Source organism: Myxocyprinus asiaticus, chromosome 15 (assembly GCF_019703515.2).
Source record: "Myxocyprinus asiaticus isolate MX2 ecotype Aquarium Trade chromosome 15, UBuf_Myxa_2, whole genome shotgun sequence".
Taxonomy (NCBI): Eukaryota; Metazoa; Chordata; class Actinopteri; order Cypriniformes; family Catostomidae; genus Myxocyprinus; species Myxocyprinus asiaticus.
The window spans coordinates 41,013,433-41,039,468 of NC_059358.1; the positions used below are offsets into that span (position 1 = coordinate 41,013,433).

At 41.9% G+C, this 26,036-nt stretch overlaps 1 protein-coding gene across 1 annotated transcript in view; it reads right to left on the bottom strand.

Annotated features, from left to right (window-relative positions):
* Nucleotides 1-26,036, bottom strand: part of macf1b (microtubule actin crosslinking factor 1b) — a 95,539-nt gene that overhangs the window by 17,769 nt on the left and 51,734 nt on the right. The window contains exons 13-34 of the mRNA XM_051718316.1: nt 22,676-22,879; nt 22,052-22,283; nt 21,345-21,571; nt 21,116-21,238; nt 20,928-21,029; nt 18,588-18,689; nt 18,322-18,486; nt 18,086-18,241; nt 17,093-17,290; nt 16,541-16,669; nt 16,209-16,379; nt 14,141-14,296; nt 13,860-14,066; nt 13,517-13,636; nt 11,682-11,851; nt 11,419-11,578; nt 8,342-8,536; nt 8,043-8,168; nt 7,801-7,944; nt 7,431-7,619; nt 5,078-5,192; nt 4,800-4,966 (exon numbers count right to left, since the gene is read on the bottom strand). Of these exons, the coding sequence (XP_051574276.1) occupies nt 4,800-4,966; nt 5,078-5,192; nt 7,431-7,619; nt 7,801-7,944; nt 8,043-8,168; nt 8,342-8,536; nt 11,419-11,578; nt 11,682-11,851; nt 13,517-13,636; nt 13,860-14,066; nt 14,141-14,296; nt 16,209-16,379; nt 16,541-16,669; nt 17,093-17,290; nt 18,086-18,241; nt 18,322-18,486; nt 18,588-18,689; nt 20,928-21,029; nt 21,116-21,238; nt 21,345-21,571; nt 22,052-22,283; nt 22,676-22,879 (3,558 nt within the window). The remainder of the gene's footprint in view (nt 1-4,799; nt 4,967-5,077; nt 5,193-7,430; nt 7,620-7,800; nt 7,945-8,042; nt 8,169-8,341; nt 8,537-11,418; nt 11,579-11,681; nt 11,852-13,516; nt 13,637-13,859; nt 14,067-14,140; nt 14,297-16,208; nt 16,380-16,540; nt 16,670-17,092; nt 17,291-18,085; nt 18,242-18,321; nt 18,487-18,587; nt 18,690-20,927; nt 21,030-21,115; nt 21,239-21,344; nt 21,572-22,051; nt 22,284-22,675; nt 22,880-26,036) is intronic.

Below are 26,036 nucleotides of genomic sequence, written 5' to 3' on the forward strand. Positions count from 1 at the left end.
TCACCTCTGCTGGATCTGACAGCGCATTTCAGCGGCTTCTCCCTCCTCTGCACTGGTGCACTGCAGAGAACGCCCCTGGGCGCTTCGGCAGAAAAACTAGAGAGTATATCTTCTGAAAGAGCGTTTTTCCCCTTTAAAAGAGTATATTTCTCTAAAAGAGCGGCACACATGGAACGTCTTTTTAAAGACACGTCTTTCTAAAGATGCCTTTCCAATTGTGTGTTATTCCTGGTTGCGGTCGTTTTCTCTCAACTTCGGATGGTCATGATCACTGTCTTTCGTGTCTGGGCGCGACCCACACGGAGGCAGCGTTTATGAATGGTTCATGTTCTCACTGCGAGAACATGACCATGGCAACGTTGCGGTCGCGGCTTGCTTTCATAAGAAAGCAATCCACCCCAGTGGCTCCCTGCCTCGGTCCTCCTACCTACGGGTATGAGGTCAGCGCAGCTAGCACTGGGGGCGATTTGGGGACCTCAATGGGATCGCCTCCTCTGGGTATCCCCCCGCTGACCTCCCATTCCCCAGCATGCTCGTCTGCCCCAATCGGGCTTCCGGATGAGTTCGCCAGCTCGTCGCACGGCGAGTCTGGCTTCTTGTTCGGGGCCCGCGAAGATGATGAGCTCTCAAGCGCAGCATCGGAGAGCGGGCTTGTCCAGTCAGACGCAGAAGCCTCAGCTGGGCTTCCCCCTTCGGGGACGGTCGCCCAGTTACAGGCTGATGCCGAAATGACGGACATGCTTTCCCGGGCGGCCGCGAGCGTCGGGCAAGAGTGGAACCCTCTGCTCTCCCCTGAACCCTCGCGGCTTGACGATTGGTTTCTGGGCTCACGGCGCCGCTCAAAACAGCCGCGCCCCACTCCAGTGCCATTCTTCCCGGAGGTGCATGAGGAGCTGACGAAGTCGTGGGAGGCACCTTTTACTGCCCAACCCTGACTCTGCAGTTCCCCCGCTCTCACTACCCTCGATGGCGGGGCGGCCAGGGGCTATACGGCGATTCCCCCGGTGGATAAGGCGCTCGCAGTGCACTTATGCCCGCAGAGCGCCGCCACCTGGCATGGACGTCCAAGCCCTGTAGGCTCACATCGTCCCTGACGGCTAAGGCCTACAGAGCTGCTGGACAAGCCACCTCTGCCCTGCATGCCATGGCTCTCCTGCAGGTCCACCAAGCCAAGGCACTGAAAGAACTACACGAGGGTAGTTCCGCCCCAGATTTGATGCAGGAACTGCGCTCGGCGACCGACCTCGCCCTCCGGGCGACGAAGGTCACGGCGCGGTCTCTCTGGCAGACGATGGCCACACTAGTGGTCCAGGAGCGCCACCTGTGGCTCAACCTGGTCGAGATGGGTGAGGCCGACAAGACACTTGCTGCCCCCATTTCCCAGGCGGGCCTATTCGGCCACACCGTTGAGGACTTTGCCCAGCAGTTCTCGACGGTAAAGCAGCAGACAGAAGCAATCCGGCACATCCTGCCCCGGCGCGGCTCAAGATCCCGCACCCCATCTGCTCGTCGCCAAGGGCGTCCCCCTGCGGTGACTGCACTGGCTCCGCCACAGCCCACCCCTCCGGCCCGGCCCCGGCATGGAGCCCACCGCAGGAAGCCGACGCCACCCGTCTCACAGCCGGCGCCGAAGAACCCACGGAGGTCCTCGAAGCGCAACCCAGGGACGAGGGAACCCACTCACGTGGAGCTGGTAGAAAGACCACTCCATCCCCCGTCCACGGGCTTTTTCTTGCAGGATTGGCACTCCAGCAGTGACCTTTCCGCCCCTGAGCACCCAGCTGTGGCACACAGCCGCCCCTGATGTGGCAGCCTCCACGGGTTACGAGGACAGGCCTCTTCCTCCCCCGTCTCAGGCTGGTCCGGGGATGGTCACAAGGAGCCAGGTAAGTGCTTCGATGTCCTTAGACTCAGCACGGCCACAACGTGCTGTGGCACCTCACGCTCCACCCTGCCGCGAGGCCCCACCTGCCTCCTACGGAAGGGCGCGATAGAACCTGTCCCTCCAGCCGAGATGAAGAAAGGGTTTTACAGCCCCTACTTCATCGTAACGAAAAAAGCCGGCGGTTGCGGCCAATCTTGGACCTGCGAGTACTGAATCGGGCTTTACACAGACTCCCGTTCAAGATGCTGACGCAAAGACGCATTCTAGCGAGTGTCCGGCATCAAGATTGGTTCGCGGTGGTAGACCTGAAGGATGTGTACTTTCATGTCTCGATCCTTCCTCGACACAGACCCTTCCTGCGGTTCACGTTCGAGGGTCAGGCGTATCAGTACAAAGTCCTCCCTTTCGGCCTGTCCCTGTCTCCTTGCATCTTTACGAAGATCGCAGAGGCTGCCCTTGCCCCGTTAAGGGAGGTGGGCATTCGCATTCTCAACTATCTCGACGACTGGCTAATCTTAGCTCACTCTCGAGACGTGTTATGCGCACACAGGGACCTGGTGCTCTCACACCTCAGCCGACTAGGGCTTCGGGTCAACTGGGAAAAGAGCAAGCTCCTTCCGGTTCAGAGCATCTCTTTTCTCGGTTTGGAGTTGGGCTCAGTCTCCTTGACGGCGCGCCTTACGAACGAGCGCGCCCAGTCGGTGCTGGCCTGTTTGAAGGCGTTCAAACAGAAAACAGCGGTTCCACTGAAACTTTTTCAGAGGCTCCTGGGGCATATGGCATCCTCGGCAGTGGCCAACCCGCTCGGGTTGATGCATATGAGGCCGCTTCAGCACTGGCTTCAGACTCGAGTCCCGAGACGGGCATGGCGCCACTGGACACACCGCGTGGCCATTACGTCGGTCTATCACTGTCTTTTCAGCCCTTGGACCGAATTCTCCTTTCTACGAGCAGGTGTTCCCCTAGAACTGGTCTCCAGGTGCGTTGTGGTCACGACAGACGCCTCCAAAATGGGCTGAGGTGCTGTTTGCAATGGGCACGCAGCCGCCGGCCTATGGACGGGTCCGCGACTGCGTTGGCACATCAACTGCCTCGAGTTACTGGCAATTCTTTTGAGCCCCTACAGCCAGTTGAGCTGAAAGCCTCCTTGAAGACAGCCCTCCTGACTGTGCTCACGAAATCCATCAAGAGGGTTCGGGACCTGCAGGCATCCTCTGGCAGTGACACCTACCTGGAGTCCGGTCCGGAGTGTTCTCATGTGGTCTTGAGACCCCGACCGGGCTATGTGTCCCAAGGTTCCCACGAGCCTTTTAGGGGTCAGGTGGTGAGCCTGCAAGCGAAGCTGCCCCGGGAGGAGGCAGACCCAGCCTTATCGTTGCTGTGTCCGATGCGTACTTTGCGCATCTATTTGGATCACACGCAGAGCTCTAGATGCTCTGAGCAGCTCTTTGTCTGTTTTGGCGGACAGCGGAAAGGGAACGCTGTCTCCAAACAGAGGCTTGCCCACTGGATCGTGGATGCCATCGTGCTGGCATACCAGGCCCAGGTCGTGCCCGCCCCTTTGGGAATATGAGCACACTCTACGAGGAGTCTGGCATCCTCGTGGGCACTGGCCAATGGCACCTCTCTAGCAGACATCTGCAGGACAGTGGGCTGGGCAACACCCAATACCTTCGCGAGATTTTGTGATCTCCGGGTTGAGCCGGTTTCGTTCCGTGCGTTGTTAGGTACGAACAGGTAAATTTACGGGACAGCTGGCCGGGTATACCGCTTGCGTACAGTGACTTTCCCCTCCGTGAGGCGAAGACGTGTGCTTCTTCTCCCATGCTAGTTCACGAACCCGTGAACCCTGGATGTCTTCCTCCCTAGCCCTGTGGCTCGTGAATTCGGCAGAGGAATTTGCAGCCGGATCCAGAACGTGTGCTAATATACCCTGTACTGGGGTAGGTGCTCCACAGGTGTGGGTTACTCCGGTAGCCCCCTGTGATGTATTTTCCGCAGTATGGTCTCCCTGTCTGCAGACTCGCTTCTCCCTTGGGCAGAGCACCTCTTCCATGTGTGGCTGGTCAGCTCACGTGACGTATTGCCACATGTTACCTCCCCTTCAGGCAGGATGTGGTCTCCGTGGGGTCTTTTCCCCCTGAAAGAATAGGAAAGGAATAGAACACCTTCCCCAGCACGTGTAATAGCGTTAGATGGCCCCAGCCGAATCTAATACTCTGTGGAGAGAAACAGAGAGAAAAGGCCATGGCTGGCGCGGCCTGTCCCATGCTAGTTACGTCGCTTTCCCCCCTCAGGGATGTGGGGAACTACATGATGTCTTTTAGGGCGTTGGGGGAGGCTACGTGCAGACTGATGCACCTGCTATTACGCATGCAGCAGCTCGCTTGCACCTGCATCGGCAGTTCACGTAACATGGTCCAGCTGTCGTGACGTTTTTCTATAGGGACCCCTAGTGTCACTACATCGACACAACTTCGAGTGAGTGACAGAAGGGGAACGTAGAGCAAACACACCCACGCCCATTTGCGCTGGCATGAAAATTGCACTTAGAATTAGCGCTCACATGAAAATTGGATAAGAAATTGCACACGGTCATAGCGCGTAGCTAAAATAGAGCCCACTATTTTGAATTCATTGAGTGGAAAACCTTGAAAAAGTATTTTAGAAAATAACTTAAAAGTAAAGTAAATAGTAATGTGATTACTTATCATATGAAGTAAAGTAATCTGGTTACAATTAAGAGAAGTAATTAGTAATTTGAAGTGGATTACTTTTTTGAATAACTTACCCAACACTGTTCATAAGAATCCATAAAATACAGATTATAATGTATGTTTTATTTATAAGAGATGATTTGGTGAGTTTGAATTAATCATTTGAAAAATTAAATGTGCAGTTCAGTCATGATCACCTCTTTGAGCTTCTGCAGATGTTCTTCCAGCTTGCCCTGTCTGCTGTGGGCTAGAAGCCAGAGTTTCTGCCAGTGACTGACCAGCTGACACATCAGAGGGGTCTGAGGGTCCAGTTTCTCCAGAGGAAGAGGTACTGACAGTTGGGGCTTCGCTGTGCCTCTCTTTTCTATGCATACAACATAATCCATGGAGGTTAACATTTGGTGGTGCCATGAACACATGCACCCAATAATCCCATCAATGAGATGCACTTTTTCGGCAACAGCCCTTTACTCACTTGTTGGTGCCTTGCGACTAGGAGAAACCTGTTGCTTAAGAATCACCTTATGTTTACAAGATTTCGTGGCATTCTCAACCTCTGGAACCTTCCCTTTCATCACATCCATAAACACCTGCAAAGAGGAACAGTATACAATTGACTATGTCATCATGCTTTTATTTTTATTTTAATGTTGTTTTCCTTAAACTCATTAGAGGACACTTTCACATTAATATGTTTTTTATTTGAAAACGCATTGATTTCAAAATGTTTACACCTCTCATCCACACCAGAACAAGTTTTTCTCCACCGAAAATAAACGCACTCCATAACTGCATATTTGGAAAACTATGACGTTAAGAAACTGAAAACAGAGAATTCAAATGAAAATGGATTAGTGTGGACATGGCCTAATGCTTTAAATAACCCAGAAACCAATATGCTGTTCTAAAGAACAATAACGGATTTGTAAGATTAAGATTTTGAACTTGATTCAATCATGGACAGCATTTCCACATTTTTAAAACGAGTTTTCCTAATTTAAAATTACTGTGTAATCTCAACACATAGAGTACACTTTGTGTAGAGAGTGAGAAGCACTACAGAGTGGAGTTGCGTAACTATACTATGATTAGCACAGCAATTGCTCAGCAATGCAAGCAAATAATATCATGTGGCACATGTACCTGTCTTTTTCGTAAGCTCAAGCTCCACTCTTCACTATAATGGTAACCCCCAAAACTCCAACATAACAGAAACTCTTCTAAATCTGAACATCTCAATCCCAACAAAAAATTAAACACTAACAAGTAACACCCTTTATGTTTGCACGAAAACCAGAAAATAACACTTAATCTTAACATTTACTCTCCTTTTCGAGTCCAATGAAAGCATACTGGGAAATAGAAATCCCCTGCCCAGTTATAGTTACCCAAACAAAAATATTCATGTTGACCCAACAAAAGAGAAGTAAACTTGTATTTGTTAAAACAACAGTTAAATTAAGTTCACTTGGTTACATGCATTTTTTGAGTAATGTGAACAAGGGAGGATTCGGTAAACCTAACAATAGTGAAAGTTAATTTTTTGAGTGTAAGGAAGTTATTTACCCAGCCTGATCTCATGAAATTTGCGTGAGCATTGCAACGTTTTTGCAAAACTGAAATCATGTGCTTCATTATACGTTTGGCTGCAGTTTCCCAGTGAAATGTCCAGTGGGGGGTGTCAAAAGCAAGTGAAATGAGGTTGTAATCAGACAAGGTTTTTAAGGTGAATATTAGATGGAGGTTTTAATGAGTAAAACGTACCTCACCAACCTAAAACTTTACCATAAACCTAACCAATAGTGTCCTAAAAGATAAATGAGAGTTTAACAAAACAGACATCCTTACCCTTAACCAACACCTAACCCTAACCAAAGTGTTTTAAAATGCCAGTTCGCAATGAAAAGCACATTTCCTGAAGCAATCACACCAGTTTGTGTCGCTTCTATGGCACTTTCACTTTCGAGTGTCTTTGGCTGGACTTGAACTGCGGTCAATGAATCCAAATCCAACACTCCATCAGGTGAGCTACCAACCAAGCTGTTCATATTAGAATAACTTAAGTGTGTATATGTAGGTGGGTCTGCGATACAAGTGTTAAAATGTATCATTTTTCAAATCATAAGTTAAAGTGTTTTGATATCATAACATAGCTGTGTGTGAATAATAAATGTCTATAAAGTGTTAATCAGCAATTGTACTTATGATTTGTGTGTTGCTGTAACGCCTCTAGTGTTCATTTCTCCAGGAAACAGCAGCGAAACATAAAAGTCAGTTTGCAAAAATGTATATAGATTAATGTTCATTCTATGAGACCAGGATGCACCACACATTGTGGTCGATACAACAAACTATGTTTATACTTGTTGCAAGTGAACCTGTTTTTAATATTGTCTGGATCATTTTCTTTTACCTTGAGTAGTTTTGTTCATGTTTTTTGAGGATGACGGCATGCCAGGTAACCTGTCCATGTTGGCATCTGCCTAATTTGGCTACATTCTACTGATTGATAGATGAATTTGCACCAAAATACCCCAGAGTTTGATTGGACATGCAATCTTTGACGTCAACAAGAAGTATGGGAAGTATTTTCTTCTCCCTTTAATAATTTATTTTACTACATTTAGCCTTGTTTCTTCTCTGCCATCCGTGTCCCTATCAGAACAAATCTGTAACCCATTGGTGGGTTGTGACCCACCACTTGAAAACCACTGCTTATTTTACAGTGAAAAATGGTGCTTGATAAAAAGAGGAATATGTGGTGCTGCAAAGAAACACAAAAGAACCTTTACATTTTAAGTGTGTGTTTAAAAGGAGTATAGTATTACCGAGTGTTGAGTAATGAGCTCTGCTGCGAGCTCTATGTCTTCAGGCAATGGTTCCTGTTCTTTTAGACTGAGAGACTCCTCAGCAGAGGATATCCAGTCAAGTAGTTTCTGTACTTCCTCTTTCTCTGACTCTAGAGCAGACAGTATGCTCTGAATCCTCTCGGCCTGCTGCTTCGCCCATGTCTGGACCTGAGAGATTCAATCAAACATATAATACACATGTATACAAACAGGACACAGTCAGAAATGTTCACATTAGAACATCAAAAGATAACTGTGATTAATTTGCATCAGTCATTTCTTCACATAGATTTTGTCTTATTTCTTGAATATGTCTGATATAGTAAACATATCTTCAGATTGTACTCACCTCTTCATAGCGAGTCTTTGTGATGCTGATCCATGATTTGATTGTGATGACTGAGTCAGGGTGACACAAGGACAGAATCTCTTTGCCCAGTTTACGAATGTTCTCTAGTGCCATCTGTTGACCATTCAAGCAATTCATCGACTCCTACGCATATTGCAGACACAAACATTGGAAACGCTTTAAATATATGTTGAATATGTTAAACCTTTCTGTTATGATAAGTGAGTCCATGTCCTCCATACCTGATGATGTGTATGAAAGGCCAAAAGGGTCACCTCTTCCTCAGGTAGCACTCCATATTTCAGAACCCTCTCAACATCTGCGAGATGATCTAGGAACGAGTGAACCATTCCATCAAACTCTTCCGCCTATGAAGGACATGGGTACACAGTGCATAATGTTTTAGGCTTATCCATTATGTCTGAAAACGCTTTACAAGTACTGTTTAGAAACATTCATCACCAAGTAAAAAAAGTAAATGCTTTCATATTATATAAAAGAAAGAGGTTTCCATGATATCATACATCATAGTGGAGAGTACCTGTTGAAGTGCTGCCTCTAGTCGAGCCTGTTTAGACACAGAGAGTTTACACACAGCCTCCCAACGGCCCTCCAACTCTTCCATTTGCTCCTGCAGCCAGTGGGCATCTGCTGTGCTGCTCCGTGTCAGATCCCTGACAGACCGCTTCAGTGTGCGGATACAGCTGGCACGCTTCCCGAGTTCACGCTGGAACATCTGCAGCCACAGAGATAGGTATAGAGGTTCAAACCAGTGGTTTGGCTTCAGATTGTACATTGCAAAATTGTTTATTATGCAAAGGTGAACAAAAATATCAAACACTGTAATGTATTATTATTATCATGAACTGCATAGGCCCAACCATATGCAAAAGTTTTAACATAGACTGTATTGTAAAATTTCTAAATATATGGCATCTAATTTGGCTAACTTTACCTAAGTGACATAAAAATGTGTGCCAAAATATTGTGGAGTTTAGCATTCCAATTCACAGGATCCCTATTCAGTGTTCACTACTCCCTACACACTGAGCAGTGGATACCTGTTGAAGTTTCACTTCATTTGACAACATTTGCTTGTTTGGAATGACCTGCAACGTCATCAAACACAGACAAAACTTGAGTGACACAGTTTATGGGTTCAGAGTCAGATGACATAATATACTTGTGTAAATAAATATAAATGTTATTTAAATTACTATACTTTCATATATTTAAATGCACAGAATACATTGTATTATTTAAATGCACTTCTCATAAAGAGTAGGGTTGTAACCCCGGTGTCCTGGCTAAATTCCCCCCATTGGCCCTTCTCAATCATGGCCTCCTAATAATGACTGTTTAATATGAAAATAAAGGGCTGTCAATCACTAAAAATGTTAATCGAATTAATTACATGATATGCCAATTAATTAATCCAATTAATCACAATTAATCAAATATACATTTTTGTAGAGAAGGCCCCCCAAGTAAAACTAGTTCCATATATGATCATTAAATTATTATAAATAATAATACTTAAATAATGAGTAATACATACTTTAAGAATAATAATTAAAATACATTACATTATTGTGGCAGAAAAGTACAGCATAGATTATGCAATACAAAAAGTGGCTTTAGAAGGCAATATATTGTTTATTTCCATATAATTGCATATAAGCCTATCATTGTCCTACAGTCTACAGTAATCCTTTTGCAATTTAATATGTTTGTCTGTCTACGATAGATTTATTATAAGGGCTTTCCTAAGGATGCGTCAGTGTACACATGCATCAGACAGATGCTTTTGAAGCGTCTCACTTTGGTTGCATTGTGTCAAAAATAGCATTTTTAGGTCACTGTGTCAAGTTAAACGTATTTTGAAACATCTTGAAAACCATGCATTTGAAGTTGCACTCCGTCCAGATGTGTTTGAATGCAAGAACGCCCAGCTGTGTTTGAACGCGTCTTTTTTTTGTTTTTTTTTGCTGTCAGTAAGTGTGGTTTGTTGCATGTACAGCTGTGATTGCGCTTACTGCCCTCTGCTGATGAGGACTCACAAAATCATAAGGGTGGAATAGTTCTTCAAGCTTGAGTTGCTCCAATGGAAGGAAAATTCCTAATTATGTTCAGTGGCATGATTGATTGCGTTAATTTTTTTTAAACATTATTTTTTATATAATCAATTGCACTGAACATATTAAATCGACAGCCCTAGTTTTTTTTATAATGGCTGTAACACTTGAATTTTGTGTGCTTTACACTTGCTCACAGCTGCATAGAAAGCACACCTGAAGTGAAATACGCTGAATAAAAATGCGAGCCTCAACTCCTTTTGTTCATTTTAGCCAATATTCGTGTAATACTCTGCTGGTTCGCAAATGTACCTCTCTACTTCCTGTCAAGTGATGTGTCAAAGTACCCTTACCCCCTACACTATGGTGCCCTACCAACTGAACATATATGCTCCCTTTAGATTGGAATTTCACTTAAGATGGCTGAATACCCTGTGAAGTCCACTTCGCAGGACATTTTTGACCGATTGAAACGCACCTTTTGATTGGACGCACAGCCTTTTCAACAACAAAAGGTATGGGAAGCATTTCCTCCTCCCTTTTAATAGTTTATAAGTGTATTTGTTTTGCCATCTGTACTCTGCATGATTATATGTTTAGTTGTATTTTATTATTTGGGGTTTTCCCTGCTGTCTCTGACCCTATCAGAAAAAACCTGCAACCCATCTTTGGTTCGCAACCAACCACTTGAGAAGCACTCATGCACAGTAACTATCAGTAGCTATGTTTCCATCCAAGTTGCGAATTTAATTTATGCAAAAAACCATAATATCACACAAACAATCTGTTAATAAAACTGCGTTTCCATCCATGTGTTCAAAAGAACAAAATCGTCACTTCCGGAGAAACTGTAGCCACTGTGACTCTTTTATTAATAAAATATTTGCGGTTTAGAGCATGCAGACAAAACACTGTAAAGAATTTGTCTCATGTCTGAGAGCAACAGCGTTCGTACAAACAGTTCTGGGAGCACTATGTGTGTGCGTTCATCCATTTTTATGTCTTTACCGTGAGGATCTACAGTATAAGATATTTTCCAAAAGAGTCAGTAAACCTGTTCTTCGGCACAGTTCAAATGTGTATTCGACTTATTTGCTCTGCAAACTCTATGCAGGCTTTGGATTTTCAGGACAACTTTATTTCAGGATGACCAGAGCAATATTTCAGATGCGATGATTGTTCCGCTGGTTAGTCCAGTTATGAATGAGTTATTCAGTCACATGACTTTTTATGCGCATATTGTAGTCCTAATAAATTCAGTAGGAGTTTATTCAGTAAATTTGTTTCCATCATAATTTATGCACATTTCTTCTTATTGAATAAAAAATGTATCCAACTCAAGCGAGCATATATGTTTTGTATGTGCATTTTTTAGATTTTATTCGCATCTTATTGTTTCCATCCAGCAGTTTTAATATCCCAAAATGTGCATAAAACGTACGTTAATGAAAACCCAGCTAGTGAGTTGGAAACATCGTCTATTAGTGGTTGTGTAGCTTAGACTTAAAATATATGAAGTAGGCTAATTTATGCTGAGAGGTACCTTGTGCTTGTCAATGAGATTGTTGACCAGGTCTTTTTCACCACAGACAGGCACATCTTCAGCTAGCTGTGGCTCTGCTCTGTACAGCCAATCATTCAGAGCCTGCAGAGCATCAGTGAACCTGCCTGAAAACAGCAGGGCCTCTTCTAACTTATGTTGCCTTGAAGGAAAAAAAAAAAGCACAGGTTAGAGCTCACGAGTCTTCAAATGCAAAATGTCCTCTTCAAATCAATCAGGAAATAAAATATACACACGAGACTGACCTCTCGCTGGATTTACCACCAATGGTGTCCCATGAGTCTCTGAGCTCAGACACCATGTTCTCCAGGTGTTGTGTGTCCTCAGGGCTCTGGGCTTTCTCCAGTAGTGAGCGGCCACTCTTCAGACAAGCCTCATACATGGGCCTCTTTGAGTGAAGAAGCTTCTGGAACTCCTGAAAATATACAAATTCATGGCAGCGGCCCTCATTAATACTACCTATTGCTTCAGCCTTTTAAAAATACATTAATACCTTCTGTATGGCATAGTTTTAATATGCTCTGGACTTGTTTTCGACTACTACTCTTCAGTTATAGCCACTTGACTACATCTGTCCTATTTATTTATTTATTCTGGTATTACTGCTTTGCATGATATTACATACAGCCAATTTAAAATTGCTCTTTCACCCGGCACCATTACACACCCTGTATGTGTCCTGTTACATATTGTATTGTATTGCTATTGTGTACTGTGAACTGTTTTGTATTGTCTAGTCGAGTGTATATTGGAAAATGTATGTATAAATTGTATATGTATGTTGTAGAACAACCAACCAAGGCAAATTCCTTGTAAGTGTATCTTACTTGGCCAATAAATCTGGTTATGACATTTGCATAAATAATCCATCACAATTTGTTTGTGTGAAGAAGTAAAATGTGTTTCCTACAGCAGGGGTTTTCAAATTTTTTATGCTATGGACCCCCAAAATATGATGTTTAATTTACAAAGGACACCCTTCCAAAACTATAAAAGCAGATATATAGTTTCATATACAGGTATATGATCCCTAAATCATGTGTGTGAATAATAGTGTAAAATTATAAAGACAATTTATGTTTGTATCCAAATTTTTATTATTGCCTTTCATTTGTCATTGTACTAAAGCAAAAACAAATTATTTTAATATTATCTAGGAAAATATGCACTTTCTATAAAGTTCACATCATATATTTTTACTATACAATATTAGTCTTTTTTTTGTTTTTTACCCGATATTAGAATATTAGAATAACATTTTCAGTTCTATTAAAATTTACAGCAGTATCACAGTAATTATCAATTATTAAAAACTTATTTGAAATGATAACAATAATACTAATTATTATTTGTTTAGCGCCTTCCTAGGACACTTCACAAAGCATAGACATAAAAGACCCCCCCCCCCCACATAAATAGAAATAGACTGAGGAAAAGGGAATGAGAAACAATCATATGACAAATAAGTAAACATATAAAATTAATTCAAACATATAGGCAACATAATGTATATACAAACTATTCTTGAACTTATGTAAGTTGAGAGCAAGAACTGATGAACACTTTATAAATACAATATGTAGATTTTTTTTGAGTCCTTACAGTTAAAATACATTTAGTAAAAGATTCAGAATAATTTTGTCAACTTACATATATTATTTGTTATTTTATTTTAGTTATTTTATTTAATATGTATATTTGAATATTAATATATATATTGTTAAATATATAATAATATAATAATAATATATTGATACACAATATATATATATATATATATATAGGTTTAATGAGAATTTAAAACATAAACAACTATAAATATCTCAGTGTAATCAAAATGTAAATATTAAAGGAATAGTTTACCCAAAAATGAATGTAGCTGTCATATTTCATATATGAGTCACTAATAACTTGCATGATATGGCAATTAAACCCAGTGAAGACTTTTAAAAAATGCACTTTTTAAATTCTGCAGAAGAAAGTTTTGGAGCAACATGGGCAAATTATTCCTTTAAAATAAGCCAAATTGGGGAGGTTTCGGCCCTTTATCTGTACAGAGTCAGAAGTGAGCATGCTGTACCTTTTGTTCAGTGAGCTGTTGTTTGATCTCTTCTTGTGACACAGCGATCTCTTTGTGTGTATCCAGCGTCTGTTCTACCTCTGCCATCCAGTCCACCAGGAAATGCCACAATTCACTGAACTGTGAGGGATAATTACACAAAGCTCATCAGAAGTTTATGGTTCTTTAAAATATGTTAACCGAATTTGCCGGTTAATATAATTTTAAAAGGTTTGTTCACCAAAACCAAGGGCTAATCTCCCAGACAAAGAGATTAGAAGAATTTGGGTAAATTGGAAAGGTGATTCTCCATTCAAGGTTGTCTTCAGTGTTGATGTATTAGTTCATATGAGAAGTAAATAACCTGTTTGGCATGTCTTTTGACATCCTCCAGTGTTTTCCCTCTCTCTGTGGTGTGTTGGAGAAGTTTTCTGTATCGGTCCTGAACGGTTATGATCAGGTTCTGCACGACATCACAGTCATCCTTCCTACTGAGTTCAGACAGACGTGTGGCAGCGTTCTCCATACTCATCTTTCTTTCACCGTAAGACTGCACTTCACTCACCAGCATCTACAAACAAGATGACTGCATCAGACACTTCCTCACCCACATGCATATATAAACACAGGCACAAATACACATACCCTGTGCTCCTGGAGCTGTGAGGAGATGGTGTCCAGGATGAAGCTGGGTGCAGGTAAAGTGGTTATGGTCTCCTCACACTTGGCCATTTTGGTCAGCAGGTCTTGGACATTACTGTTAAACTCTTTAGCAAGACCAAGTCCCTCTGTCAGCTTTGCCTAAATAAAATAATAAAAAATAGAATATTTTTGACAATGTAACCACTTAACTTGAAATTTCACAAGACTTTCTTTTGTGGCCAAAATAACAAAAAACAAATTATTGATTACTTATGTTCTTGATTATTTATAAATCATAAAAACATAAATTGCCAATATAAATATAAGTACAAACGTTAAATAGCTTATTATAGTGCTACCTTATGGCCGATTCTCACAAAATGTGGTGCCTAACCTGGAAGTGAATGCCAAATTTCATAATGATTGACCATTCACAATACAAGTTAGCTGCTGAAATTTGATTGGCTGCTGGTGGCCATTTTTGTTGATTTATCAAAGAAGATGCATGGCAACTTACAACTTCTTTGATAAAACGGTTACAGAGTTAATACGATTTATTTGTTTTTTATGTCATGGTTTGCAACAACATGAAGGTGAGTAGTGATGACAGAATTTTCATTTTTGAGTTAACTATCACTTTAAGAGTACAAGTCAACACTCACCAGTTACATTAAAAATGTCAGTTTAATGTTGACAAAATGCATTGAGTGAAATCCTGAGAGAGAACCTTGCTTATATAATATGTACTGTATACTAAAGATAGATAATAATATATTGTATTTTCATATTATGTATATTATTAATATTTTAGTATTTATATTACTGTATGTATACAGTATAGAAATATAAAGACATATATGGCCATTCTCATGTCGAATTAACAGGTTTATAGATCTGTAACATCTTAAGTTCAGAATGTATGCGATAAAAACATGCTCCTTCACAGGGAGAAAGAGCTGATTTATTTGCGCGGATTCTGGAATTACTGTTTGATACAAAGACAAGATTATTGATTTGATTTGTTCATCTGTATGAACTGGTTTACCAATTCTCAGCTAAATGTTTAAGTGAATAAAAGTGTGCGGGAATTACCCACATTATGTATGTGGAATGCAGGAATGAATAAAATTGTGCACAATACCCACAGTGCTGTTGAATTTCAGGCACTGAATGTAATGAATGTGACGGAAAAATTGACGAACAAACTGCCAATATTTTTATTTTATTTTGAATTTTGAATCGGAGGTGCAGGAACGCTGTTCCGGACCGTTCCGCCCCAATTTAACACTGGTTACAGCGCCCCCTATGGAAAGAAGTGGACAGAATTTGGTGTGCGCTCTCAAAATGATTTTGTGTCAAAGTTTACCAAGATTCATTAAAATTGGACTTTGTGTTTAGAAGACACAGGCCAAAAAGTGAAAATGGCCCATATAGCTGTATAACTCTCTATCTCTCTCTCTCTCTCTCTCTCTCTCTCTCTCTCCCTCTCTCTCTCTCTATAAAAAGTTCATACTACTTTCAAATTTGTCTGAAAATTTAATGTATGTGGTGTAGGTACTGTCTCTTGAACAACAATCAGAAAGAGCTTTTGAACTAGTTTCCATTTGAAGAGGTTATACAAACTGTTGAGGACATGAAAAGCACTTTGTGGGTCTGACAGCTCTCATAACACTTGTTAAATCTCTCAAAAACTCTAAAAACCTCTTTTGTCACATCTTTATGGTGTCTGAGGTGTTACTCATTTTTAAAACAAAGTATGCATTTTTCTTGAAAAATGTACAGGTTAGGAGATATTGTACATTTTCAAATGCTCTCTTACAAGTTAGATAAAACAGTTATGTGGTCTTTTTAATAAAATGTCTTTTTTTTTTTATTTATGGAAGAACAACAGATGCTACCAAATGTAGTGCCATTTAATAACAGGATAATAGAATCTCTTGGCTATGAAACACATGTAACTTTTAAATGTTTTAAAACAAAAATTAAACGTTAAACTTAAATACTGGAGGCTACATGTTGCTAAAATACTATTCAGAGTGTACAAACAGCAAAATCTCATCTCTCTCATCACCTTTCGTTCTTGCATTTTGGCATAGACAGAGCTCCATTTCTGCTCCAGTATGCATAAGCTGTGCTCAGTACTGGAGCCCCGGGCCACGTCACTGCCCTCAAGCATCCTGTTGATGGCGTTGCGTACATTTGTATAGGCGTGCATTTTAGAATCCATCTCATTACACAAATCCTGTGGCACAAGACACAGAAACTGGTATGACTTCATTATAAAAGCATACTTAATTTGTTTCATACTTAATTACTTAATGTGTTTGCAGTGGTTCCATTATTCTTATTTCATTATTAACAGGTTTGAGACTCCATAAAGTTAATCATGCACATCATAATTACCAAGTGAGCATTCAGTCTCTCGTTGGCGGAGTCTGGCATACCCCACACTGTCTTACTGGACGACAGCCTCAGGTCTGTGTGTTCCAGCCACTGCAGGAGATCTTGGATCTCCATGGTTACATCCTGAACCTAAAGGAAGATTATAAATGCTGAATTTAAAATTGATGTCAGAGTGAATTATCTACAATTATTTTTTAAATCTTGAATTAGAGGCACTTCTGAGTACTGGTACACATTCAGTAAATGCCAAATGAATACAAAATGTAATTTGTTTATTAAGTTAGATTTGTTTAAGTTAAGTTTAAGGGAATAAAATAAGAATTTAACAGATTTTTAATATGTTTTATTGAGCTGTAATTATCTGTCCTTTAAAACTAGAATGATTATTTGATTATAGAATTAGCATTCTTTTTTTTTTTTCTTAAAACACTAGGGGACCGAAAAGTTCCTATTTAAAGAATCTATATATACTGTATATATGAAACTGTCTAAGGCATTCTTTTTTAATTAATTCTCTAATCTAGATAAATTGTTGCTGGTGTTTGTGGTCACCTGACTGAGGTTATTTTCCAGCTCTAGCTGTCTGCGCTCGGTCTCACAGCGCACAAATTCCCAGCGTTCATTCAGCTTTTCCAGACAAGTCTGTAGGACTTGTGAGCTGTCTCCTGCCCTGGACTCCTGCAGATTCCTTCCGGCCAGGTTCAAAGAGTCCACCGTGTGCACATGGGACATCACGTCATTACTGAGAACCTGAGTGCACACAACAATCCTGTAGCTCAACTGGTAAATTTAATACAATAAATATAATAATCCAGATAATTAAAATACATTATTTTATTAAGGCAGACAAATAACGCATTGACTACGCAATAGAAAAAATGGCTTTAGAAGGCAATATACTGTTTATTTCCATATCACTGAACATAAGCCTATCACAGCAATCCATTTTGCAGTTGAATTTGTCAATCTGTCCGAGACAGATTTATTATAAGGACTTTTCTAATGATGTGTCAGTGTACACCTGCATCAGACGGATGCTTTGATCGTCTTACTTTGGTTGTGTCACATCATACACAGGGTTTTTAGGACGTTGTGTCAAGTTAAACATAGTTTGAAACTTAGAAAAACACGTCTCGAAAACCCTGCATTTAGAGTTGCACTCTATCCAGCTGTGTTTAAACGCAAGAACGCGTTCTCATCTTGTGCTGTCTGCTGTCAGTAACCCAGTGTTCCGAACAGCATAGATGATGCATTCGGAGGGCACTTTGAAAGGAGAACAATCATGCCCATTGTACAAAGGTGCCTGGGTTTGTACAAAGGTGCCAGGAACAACTCGAGACACCTTTCTCCCATCGCAAAGTGGGTGTGTAGACTAAGGTAAACATTCAAAATGTGTAGTGCTAGTGGTACTACAGGAAAGGATTGAGAAACACTGGCCTAAATAAAATGCTCTTATCACTGCAAAAGTGGGGGCACAACTTTGGGTTGGCACACAAAGCTCATTTTAAAAAAAAATCACTGCTACAGAAAGTTGAGAGTTTTTACCTTGTGTTTGGCTAGCTCTATCTCACAGGTCTGGAGGTCAATGCTGATTGGCTGAGAGGCCTGCATTAGGTGAGCCGTGTGGGAGAGCCAGGCATGCAACTCGTCTAGTGTGTTCTGGAATTGACCCAATCCTAGCAGTGCACACTCCAGCTGGTGCTGCTCAAACACACATTGTGTCATTGAAGTACCATTATGATAAAACATGTTCAAGTCCTTTCAGTTAGGTGAGATGTTACCTGTCTGCTGACAGTCTCTGACTCCAGGCTGTCCCATCGCTGGCGGAAGTCACACAGTGGAGAGATAGATCCAGGCCGTTCGGTGCCCGGAGAAAGACGACACACGAAGCGATGGTTCAGACTCTCAATCTCGATCTTCTTCTGATAGAGCTCTCGCTTAAATTCCTGACACGAGAGGTCATGAAATAATCAGTGTCTTGGACAAACACTGAAGAACTTCAGATTCATTGGTAACACATCTTTCAGTTTCTCAAGGTAAGTCTCACCTTCAGGTCACATAGCTGCTCTTTGATTGATCCCAGGTCAGAACCCACTGAAAACTCTTCAGTGGATTTCAGCTCTGCAGACTTCAACCACTCAAAGAGACCCTTCAAGAGAATGCCAAAGTCTTATTTGCAAACCTAGTTTTATAAAACCCTTTGTAAGGCTCTCTTAGCCCCTAGATCTGAATATTTATAGGTGGGTCAATGAGCACATTTACATGCACAATCTCACACTGATTATGCTTAATAAGCCGACAATGTGTGTGGTCATGTTAACAAATTAAACGGCATAAGAATAAACTGACAATCGATACGGGTACATTTTTGCCCATTACCCGATTCCGCATTGCACGTAAACACCTTTACCGACATTCTTACCGACTTATCCAATGTACTCAAGTTTTGTACACATGCCTGTTCACGGTTTGATGTCAAAAGCAGAGAATAACTTAATTATTTCAAATCTCATGTAAACGCTGTTTTGTCATTTTTTTTTAAATAAGCTGATTTTTGGGAGTTATCAGCGTTTTGGTGTGTATATAAATGGGCTCAATGACATGATACTCATTTTTTTGTCTGGATCCAGTAGCTCAAAAATACAATAAAATGCAATTTATACAGACATGACTTTAATTCACCTCTTCTATGATGAACATATGTCCAACTTCTGAATGAATTCATTTTGAATACAAATGGTGGTGTTACTTTCCAGAAAGAAAAAAATCTCATTAAAAGGCTAAAATTTTTAATAAATTATATTGCACAATCTTTTTTTCTTTCTTTTTTTTTATCCCCTTTTCTCCCAATTTGGAATGCCCAATTCCCACTACTTAGTAGGTCCTCGTGGTGGCGTGGTTACTCACCTCAATCCGGGTGGCAGAGGACAAGTCTCAGTTGTCTCAGCTTCTGAGACCGTCAATCTGCACATCTTATCACGTGACTTGCTGTGCATGACACCACGGAGACTCCGCATGTGGAGGCTCATGCTACTCTCCGTGATCCACACACAATTTACCACACACCCCATTGACAGCGAGAACCACTAATCGTGACCACGAGGAGGTTACCGCATGTGACTCTACCCTCCCTAGCAACTGGGCCAATTTGGTTGCTTAGGAGACCTGGCTGGTGTCACTAAGCACACCCTGGATTCGAACTCGCGACTCCAGGGGGTTGTAGTCAGCGTCAATACTCGCTGAGCTACCCAGGCCCCATTTTGCATAATCTTTCATTATAATTTCTTTAAAATATGTAAATAAATAGTGAAGCACATTTGTTAATATTTTGACCTTTTTATGAACAGGTAATGTTAGTCCAGGTCACATTGAAGAACCCCAAGAAAACTTATGATATTAATAAGAATGTTCATTGAAAATACTTCTTTAAATAAAATAACTAAAAGGTTTTTTAAAAATGTAAGAAGCCATCATAAATACAAAAACTACACCTCTAAGCACTTGCATTTTGAATTACATTTTTAAAAGATTTCTCCTTTTCTTCACATGAGACATCCTTATTTGTAATTTACCCAAATACACAATTCCCTCTCTTTTTATGCATTTCACATACATCATTGCTTTACAAAGTCAATACAACATAAAAGAAAAATCATTAAAAAAGTATGACTATAATCCCACTGCAAAATAATTAATTTTAACAGTAATAACAGTATTTTTGTCTTATTTCCGGTAAAAATATCTAAACATCCTTAAATAAGAAACAAATACTTGAGAAACTGAATTGCATGCCATATTAAGCTTTGTTTTCAGAAAAATCTCCCAAAAATTAGTGGGGTTCAAACTATTTGCCAATGGGGTTAGAAAAATAAACGTTTTTCTCTTTGAATCAAGTTTTTTTTCTTACCCCATTGGCAATTTTTCTAAGCACAAACGTTACAACATTTTGTTAGATTTCTCTGAAAAAAAGACAAAATATCCAAATTGCTTCTAAAAAGAATTTATATTTTAATAATGTTTTTAATTCTCAAGAATGTTTTGATATTTTTTCTGGAAGACAAGTCAAAAATGACTTTTTGCAGTGCCCAAAAATGAGCTTTGGTCTCTGTCAGAAGGACTTCCAAATGTTTTGCCAATTGTCAGAAAATTGCCCATCCTGTCAGAGACTAATCACTATAACCACAGGGAGGCATTAATACAGAAATACTTTACATAGAGACTTTACACCATCCAACATGGGGGGAAATAAGAAAGAAGAAGTGCTTTCCATCTATCCTGACTGATGAACACACCACTCTCTGTGATTTAGTTTCAATGTGTTCTATGTACACCCTTTATTACAAATGCTCTGAAAGGAATTGGGGCTTATATCTCATGACTAACTCACCTGCATGCTGTCCTGATAATGGAGAGTCATTCGCAAATATTCCTCTAACTTACTGTTGCACTCTGTCCAGATCTTACTGAGATTGTTCCACGTGCAGTAGAGCTGCAGAGAGAATGTGAACAATCTGTATGATGTAAAATGAATTCCTAGGCGTTCAAGGGTTTAGTACCTTAATAACAAAAACAAACCTCATCTAAACTTTTGGTGACCTCCGGTTTGTCTGTGTCACCACAAGCTGACATGAGTTCCATTCCTAGAATTCCTAATGTGTCCAGGTCACCTTGCAGTGAGTCAATGTCCTCCCTGAGTGTCTGAGGAGGCAGGACAAGAGGTTGGAAGGTATGAGGCAGAAAGCTGAATCAAACCTTTAAGAGCAACCAAGTGCGATTATCACTACGGTTTTTTATTGTACCCTACCTGCATGGTCTCTAGGCTCTGTCGGATGGTCTCAGAATCGGATCGACTGGAGTTAAGGTCCAGAACGGCCTGCTGGGTATCATACAGTCCAGCTGTCATGTCACTCACATCATTCCAGAACCTGACTGCCAGATCCATGACATTGAGAAGCCACTTCTCCCTCTCCTGAGCTTGTCTCTGCGCCTCCTCCCAGTGGCTTGATAGACAGCACACCCGCTCCTGAATGGCTGGATTTCAAGGGGATGTTATAAAGATGAGCATGGAAAGGTTTTTCTTTCACTTGTAACTCCTAAGTAATGTGCCAGGGATACGTACAATGTAGTCATTTAGCTGATGCTTTAATTCAAAGTGTCTTACAGTACACTTATTAATTAGACTTAGTTCAATTGCCTTGCTCAACCCTTACAAAAATCTAGAGTTCTGGCAAACATGCTGCAAATATGCCACTCATTATTTTCACATGCAAATGAGCATTGCCCCAAACTCTTCTTTGTTTCCACAGATTTTCAATGGAGGTGTTTGAATTGTTCGTTGTTGCCAAAGGTTTGCTGCAGGTTCACGATTATCGGTTAAGAGCTGCAAACTTCTGCGTCAAATTGTTGACCAACTGCAGATGCTATGTGACATGGATCATCTCCATTAAGATGAAATAAGATTAAGAATCACATGCTCCTGCCAGTATGAAATACATTAAGTGTTTGAGGTACCTGTGCCAATGGAACTTTCCCCAACAGCCCTGGTGTTGGTCAGGAGCTCATGAGCTTGTGTCCTCACGCTGCTGAGATCCAGATCCAGTTTGGAGAGCTCAGTCAATGTGTGCTTGTTGTCCTGCAGCTGCTCCCGAATTCGTGGGGTCAAGCTCTGTAGAGCCACTGAGGCCTGGAGGTGACTGCACAGATGCCCCAGTCTCTCTCCAATCAGAGTCATCCTTTCATTCAGCTGATGAAGATGTAAAGAGTGTAAGAAGTGGGTTAACATTCGTGAGGCTGAGATGTTGCAGTGATGTTTTTATGGACAACTTTAGCAATAAAAAAAATTAGTTTCTAGGTCATACCAGCTTTAGATGGTCAAGTTTTGAGAACACGGTAGATATTTTTTGTTAGTCCAAAATGGTCTAGAGAACCAGCTCTAATCAGTTTGGCCAAGATGGTCTACCAGGTCAAAATCTGGTCCAGTTACATAGCAACCATCTAGACTAGCTAATGCACCACTTGAACCAGCTAGAAACCATGTAAAACCAGTAACCATCAAAAGCTGGTATCAGCTGGATTTCCCACCAGGGTATGCAGCAGAGATCATTACATACATTATCAAGTTTAAATATGTGTTACCTGTGTGTAGCGGGGCAGAGACTCCTCCAGAACCCCAGCAGCCTCTCGAACCTTGTCTCTGATGGCCAGGTGCTGCTCTTCAGAGTCTTTGGCTTTCTGGCAGAACTCCAGTCCCTGATCTGGATTCAGGTCTGACAGACGCTTGGCCAGCATGCTAAGGCGTGCCATCAGAGGCTTATGCTCTGCTATGGACTCCCTGACACCCTGTTTGGAGGGAATAGAGCACCGTGACCAATTGATGATTTTTCTATGGGTCAACTGAAAATACATTACAAAGTTAAATAATTTGAACTGAACACAGTGACACAGCTATTTGACCGTGTCCCCCATATCCTCATCAATGGTGTATGGTGGTTATGGCCCAGATGCTAACTACGCCATCATTCCAGTATATTTATGATATCTGGTCAGTCAATAAAATCATGAGATAAATTCATAGAGAGTGTCCCACATTTTGCAACTCTGTTACCACATCAATTTACCCCATAACAAACAAATTTCCCATTTCTTCAAATTGTGACATGCAAGAAGTAACATTATTTGAACCCTTTCTACAGCATAGTGGGAAAACAAGTAACTAATCCCATTCCATTTTCTCACATTTTTAAAATATTTTTGTGTTGACTGCATTCAACTAGCTCAGCATGCAACCCTGTTATTGTATGAAAAATGACCAAATAAATATTTTTGAGTTTATCAATATGTCCAAAATTTTATCTCAAACAAGTAAGCCCCTACATTTTCAACACTGTTACTAATTCTGGTGTATAATTTCTTTCATTTTATAAATGTTATCTATTTAACCCTTATGTTGTGTTCCGGTCATTTTAACCCAGACAACCTTTTTTTTTATCATTTTTTTTTACTTAATCCAGTTGGAATATAATTCCTTGACTTTGTTCACATATGGTCACAGAAAACACAAAACAAATTTGAACCATTTTCTTTTTGGGTTTTATTTCACTTTGTTACACTTGTTGTGTTCCCGGTCAAAAATGACTGTCCATTGGAAATTAAAATACAGAAATATTAATGTGGCAGCGGGGCGTGGTCGAGCATTCGTCAGGAGATAGAAAAAGCGGTAAGGGTGCAAACACCTGAGCCAGATAATGACTAACATCTGTTAGTATAAAAGGGACCACGCCAGCGGCAAGACGGAGAAAGAGAGTCTAGAGTCGCTACCTGGGTGGTTGATATTGTGAAGCTGATGTGTTATTGTGAAGCTGAGAAGCTGTAAAGCTGATGTGTTAATGTGAAGCTGAAAGCAGATATTTTGTTGAGAGCTGAAGACACTTACATTAAAGGTTGACTCATGTAGACTTTGAACCGCCTCCCGTGTCCTTCCTGCTTGAACCTCTTTACACTGGTACCAAAACCCATGAAGGTTGGAGGAAGTATACCTCATGGAGTCCTTGCAGTTAGCAGAAGTCCTCAAGTTCCTTGCCGGCCTACACCACACCCACCAACAGGCCCTGCTTGAGCTTCGACAAGACCAAGATCACCGCTTTCACGAGATCCACGAGCTCAAGCAGAGGACCGGCATGCGATCCGGAGCCTCCTCAGCCAGGAGAAAGCCCTGGCCATGATCTCAGACACAGCAGCCCCTATGCCCCTGCCCACGCTCATGAAGATGGGGGCGGAAGATGATCCAGAAGCATTCCTGGATCTCTTCGAGCGAACTGCCAAGATCTGGGGTTGGCCGCGTGCCCAATGGGCGGCAAGGCTCATTCCCTTGTTGTCCGGGGAAGCCCAACTTGCAGCTCAACAACTGCCGGTGGCTAGTCTCCTGGTTTACACCAACCTGAAGAAGACCATTCTGCAGCGGGTTGGGCACAGTCCAGAACAATACTGTCAGCTCTTCTGTTCAATGAAGTTGGAGAGGACTGGCCGCCTGTTTGCCTTCACACAATGGCTCCGAGACGCCTGCCGGAAGTGGCTGCTGGCGGAGGACCGTGACATCGAGGGAGTTGTTGACCAGGTGGTGCTGGAGCAGCTAATCCATTGGCTACCGAAAGGAACGGCGGAGTGGATCCAGTGCCACCATCCAGCATCACTGGAGGAAGCAGTCCAACTAGTGGAGGACCATATGGAATTTGCACCGGGAGACAAATTGCTCGTATTACTTCCCACATCAAGCTCCAAATTACTCGGCAAGTGACATGGACTCATCACACGACGAGTGGGGGATCTCAATTATGAGGTGAAACGAACTGATAGAAGGGGCGCGTGTCATATATACCACCTCAACCTCCTGAAATTATGGAGGGAGGCGGTCTCTGTGATGTTGGCTATGGTAGTTCCAGAGAGGTTGGAGCTTGGGCCGGAGGTGATCACAAAATCCAATCATATCGCCTCGGTCACTTGTGGAGACCACCTCTCACCGTATTAAGTCACAGAGGTGGCCAAGTTGCAGGAAGATTTTGCGGACATGTTTTCTCCTCTGCTGGGTCGTACAAATCTCATACAGCACCATGTTGAGACCAAGCCGGGGGTAGTGGTACGCAGCCGTCCCTACCAACTATCCAAACACAAGAAAAAAGTAGTCCAGGAAAAATTAGACGCAATGCTCAAAATGGGAGTAAAAGAGGAATCCCACAGCGATTGGTCCAGCCCGGTTGTTCTGGTTCCTATGAGCGATGGGTCTGTACGGTTCTGTGTGGATTATAGAAAAGTCAACATGGTGTCTAAATTTGATGCCTATCCAATGCCTCGTATTGATGAATTGCTCGATCGGTTGGGCACTGCTCGATTTTATTCTACACTGAATTTGAGAAAGAGTTATTGGCAGAACCCCTTGACACCAGTATCCTGTGAAAAAACAGCCTTCTCCACACCGTTTGGATTACACCAATTTGTGACGCTTCTGTTCGGTTTGTTTGGGGCCCCGGCTACATTTCAGCTCCTCATGGACCAAATCCTCAGACTGTATTCAGCTTACGCCGCTGCCTATCTAGATGACATCATCATTTACAGTAATGATTGGCAGCGGCACATGCAGCATCTGAGGGTGGTTCTGAGATCGCTGTGGTGGGCGGGACTAACAGCAAACCCCAAGAAGTGTGCAATTGGATGGGTGAAGGTACGGTATCTGGGGTTCCACTTGGGCCATGGGCATGTGCGTCCCCAAATTAACAAAACTGCGGCGATTGCGGCCTACCTGAGACCCAAGGACAAAAAGAGGGTGAGACAGTTCTTGGGGCTGGCTGACTATTATAGGAGGTTTGTGCCTATTTATTCAGACGTCACCAGCCGGCTGACTGATCTCACTAAAAAGGGAGCTCCAGACCCGGTCCAGTGGACGGAGCAGTGTCAACAGGTGTTTACGCAAGTTAAAGCCACACTTTGTGGGGGGCCAATTTAC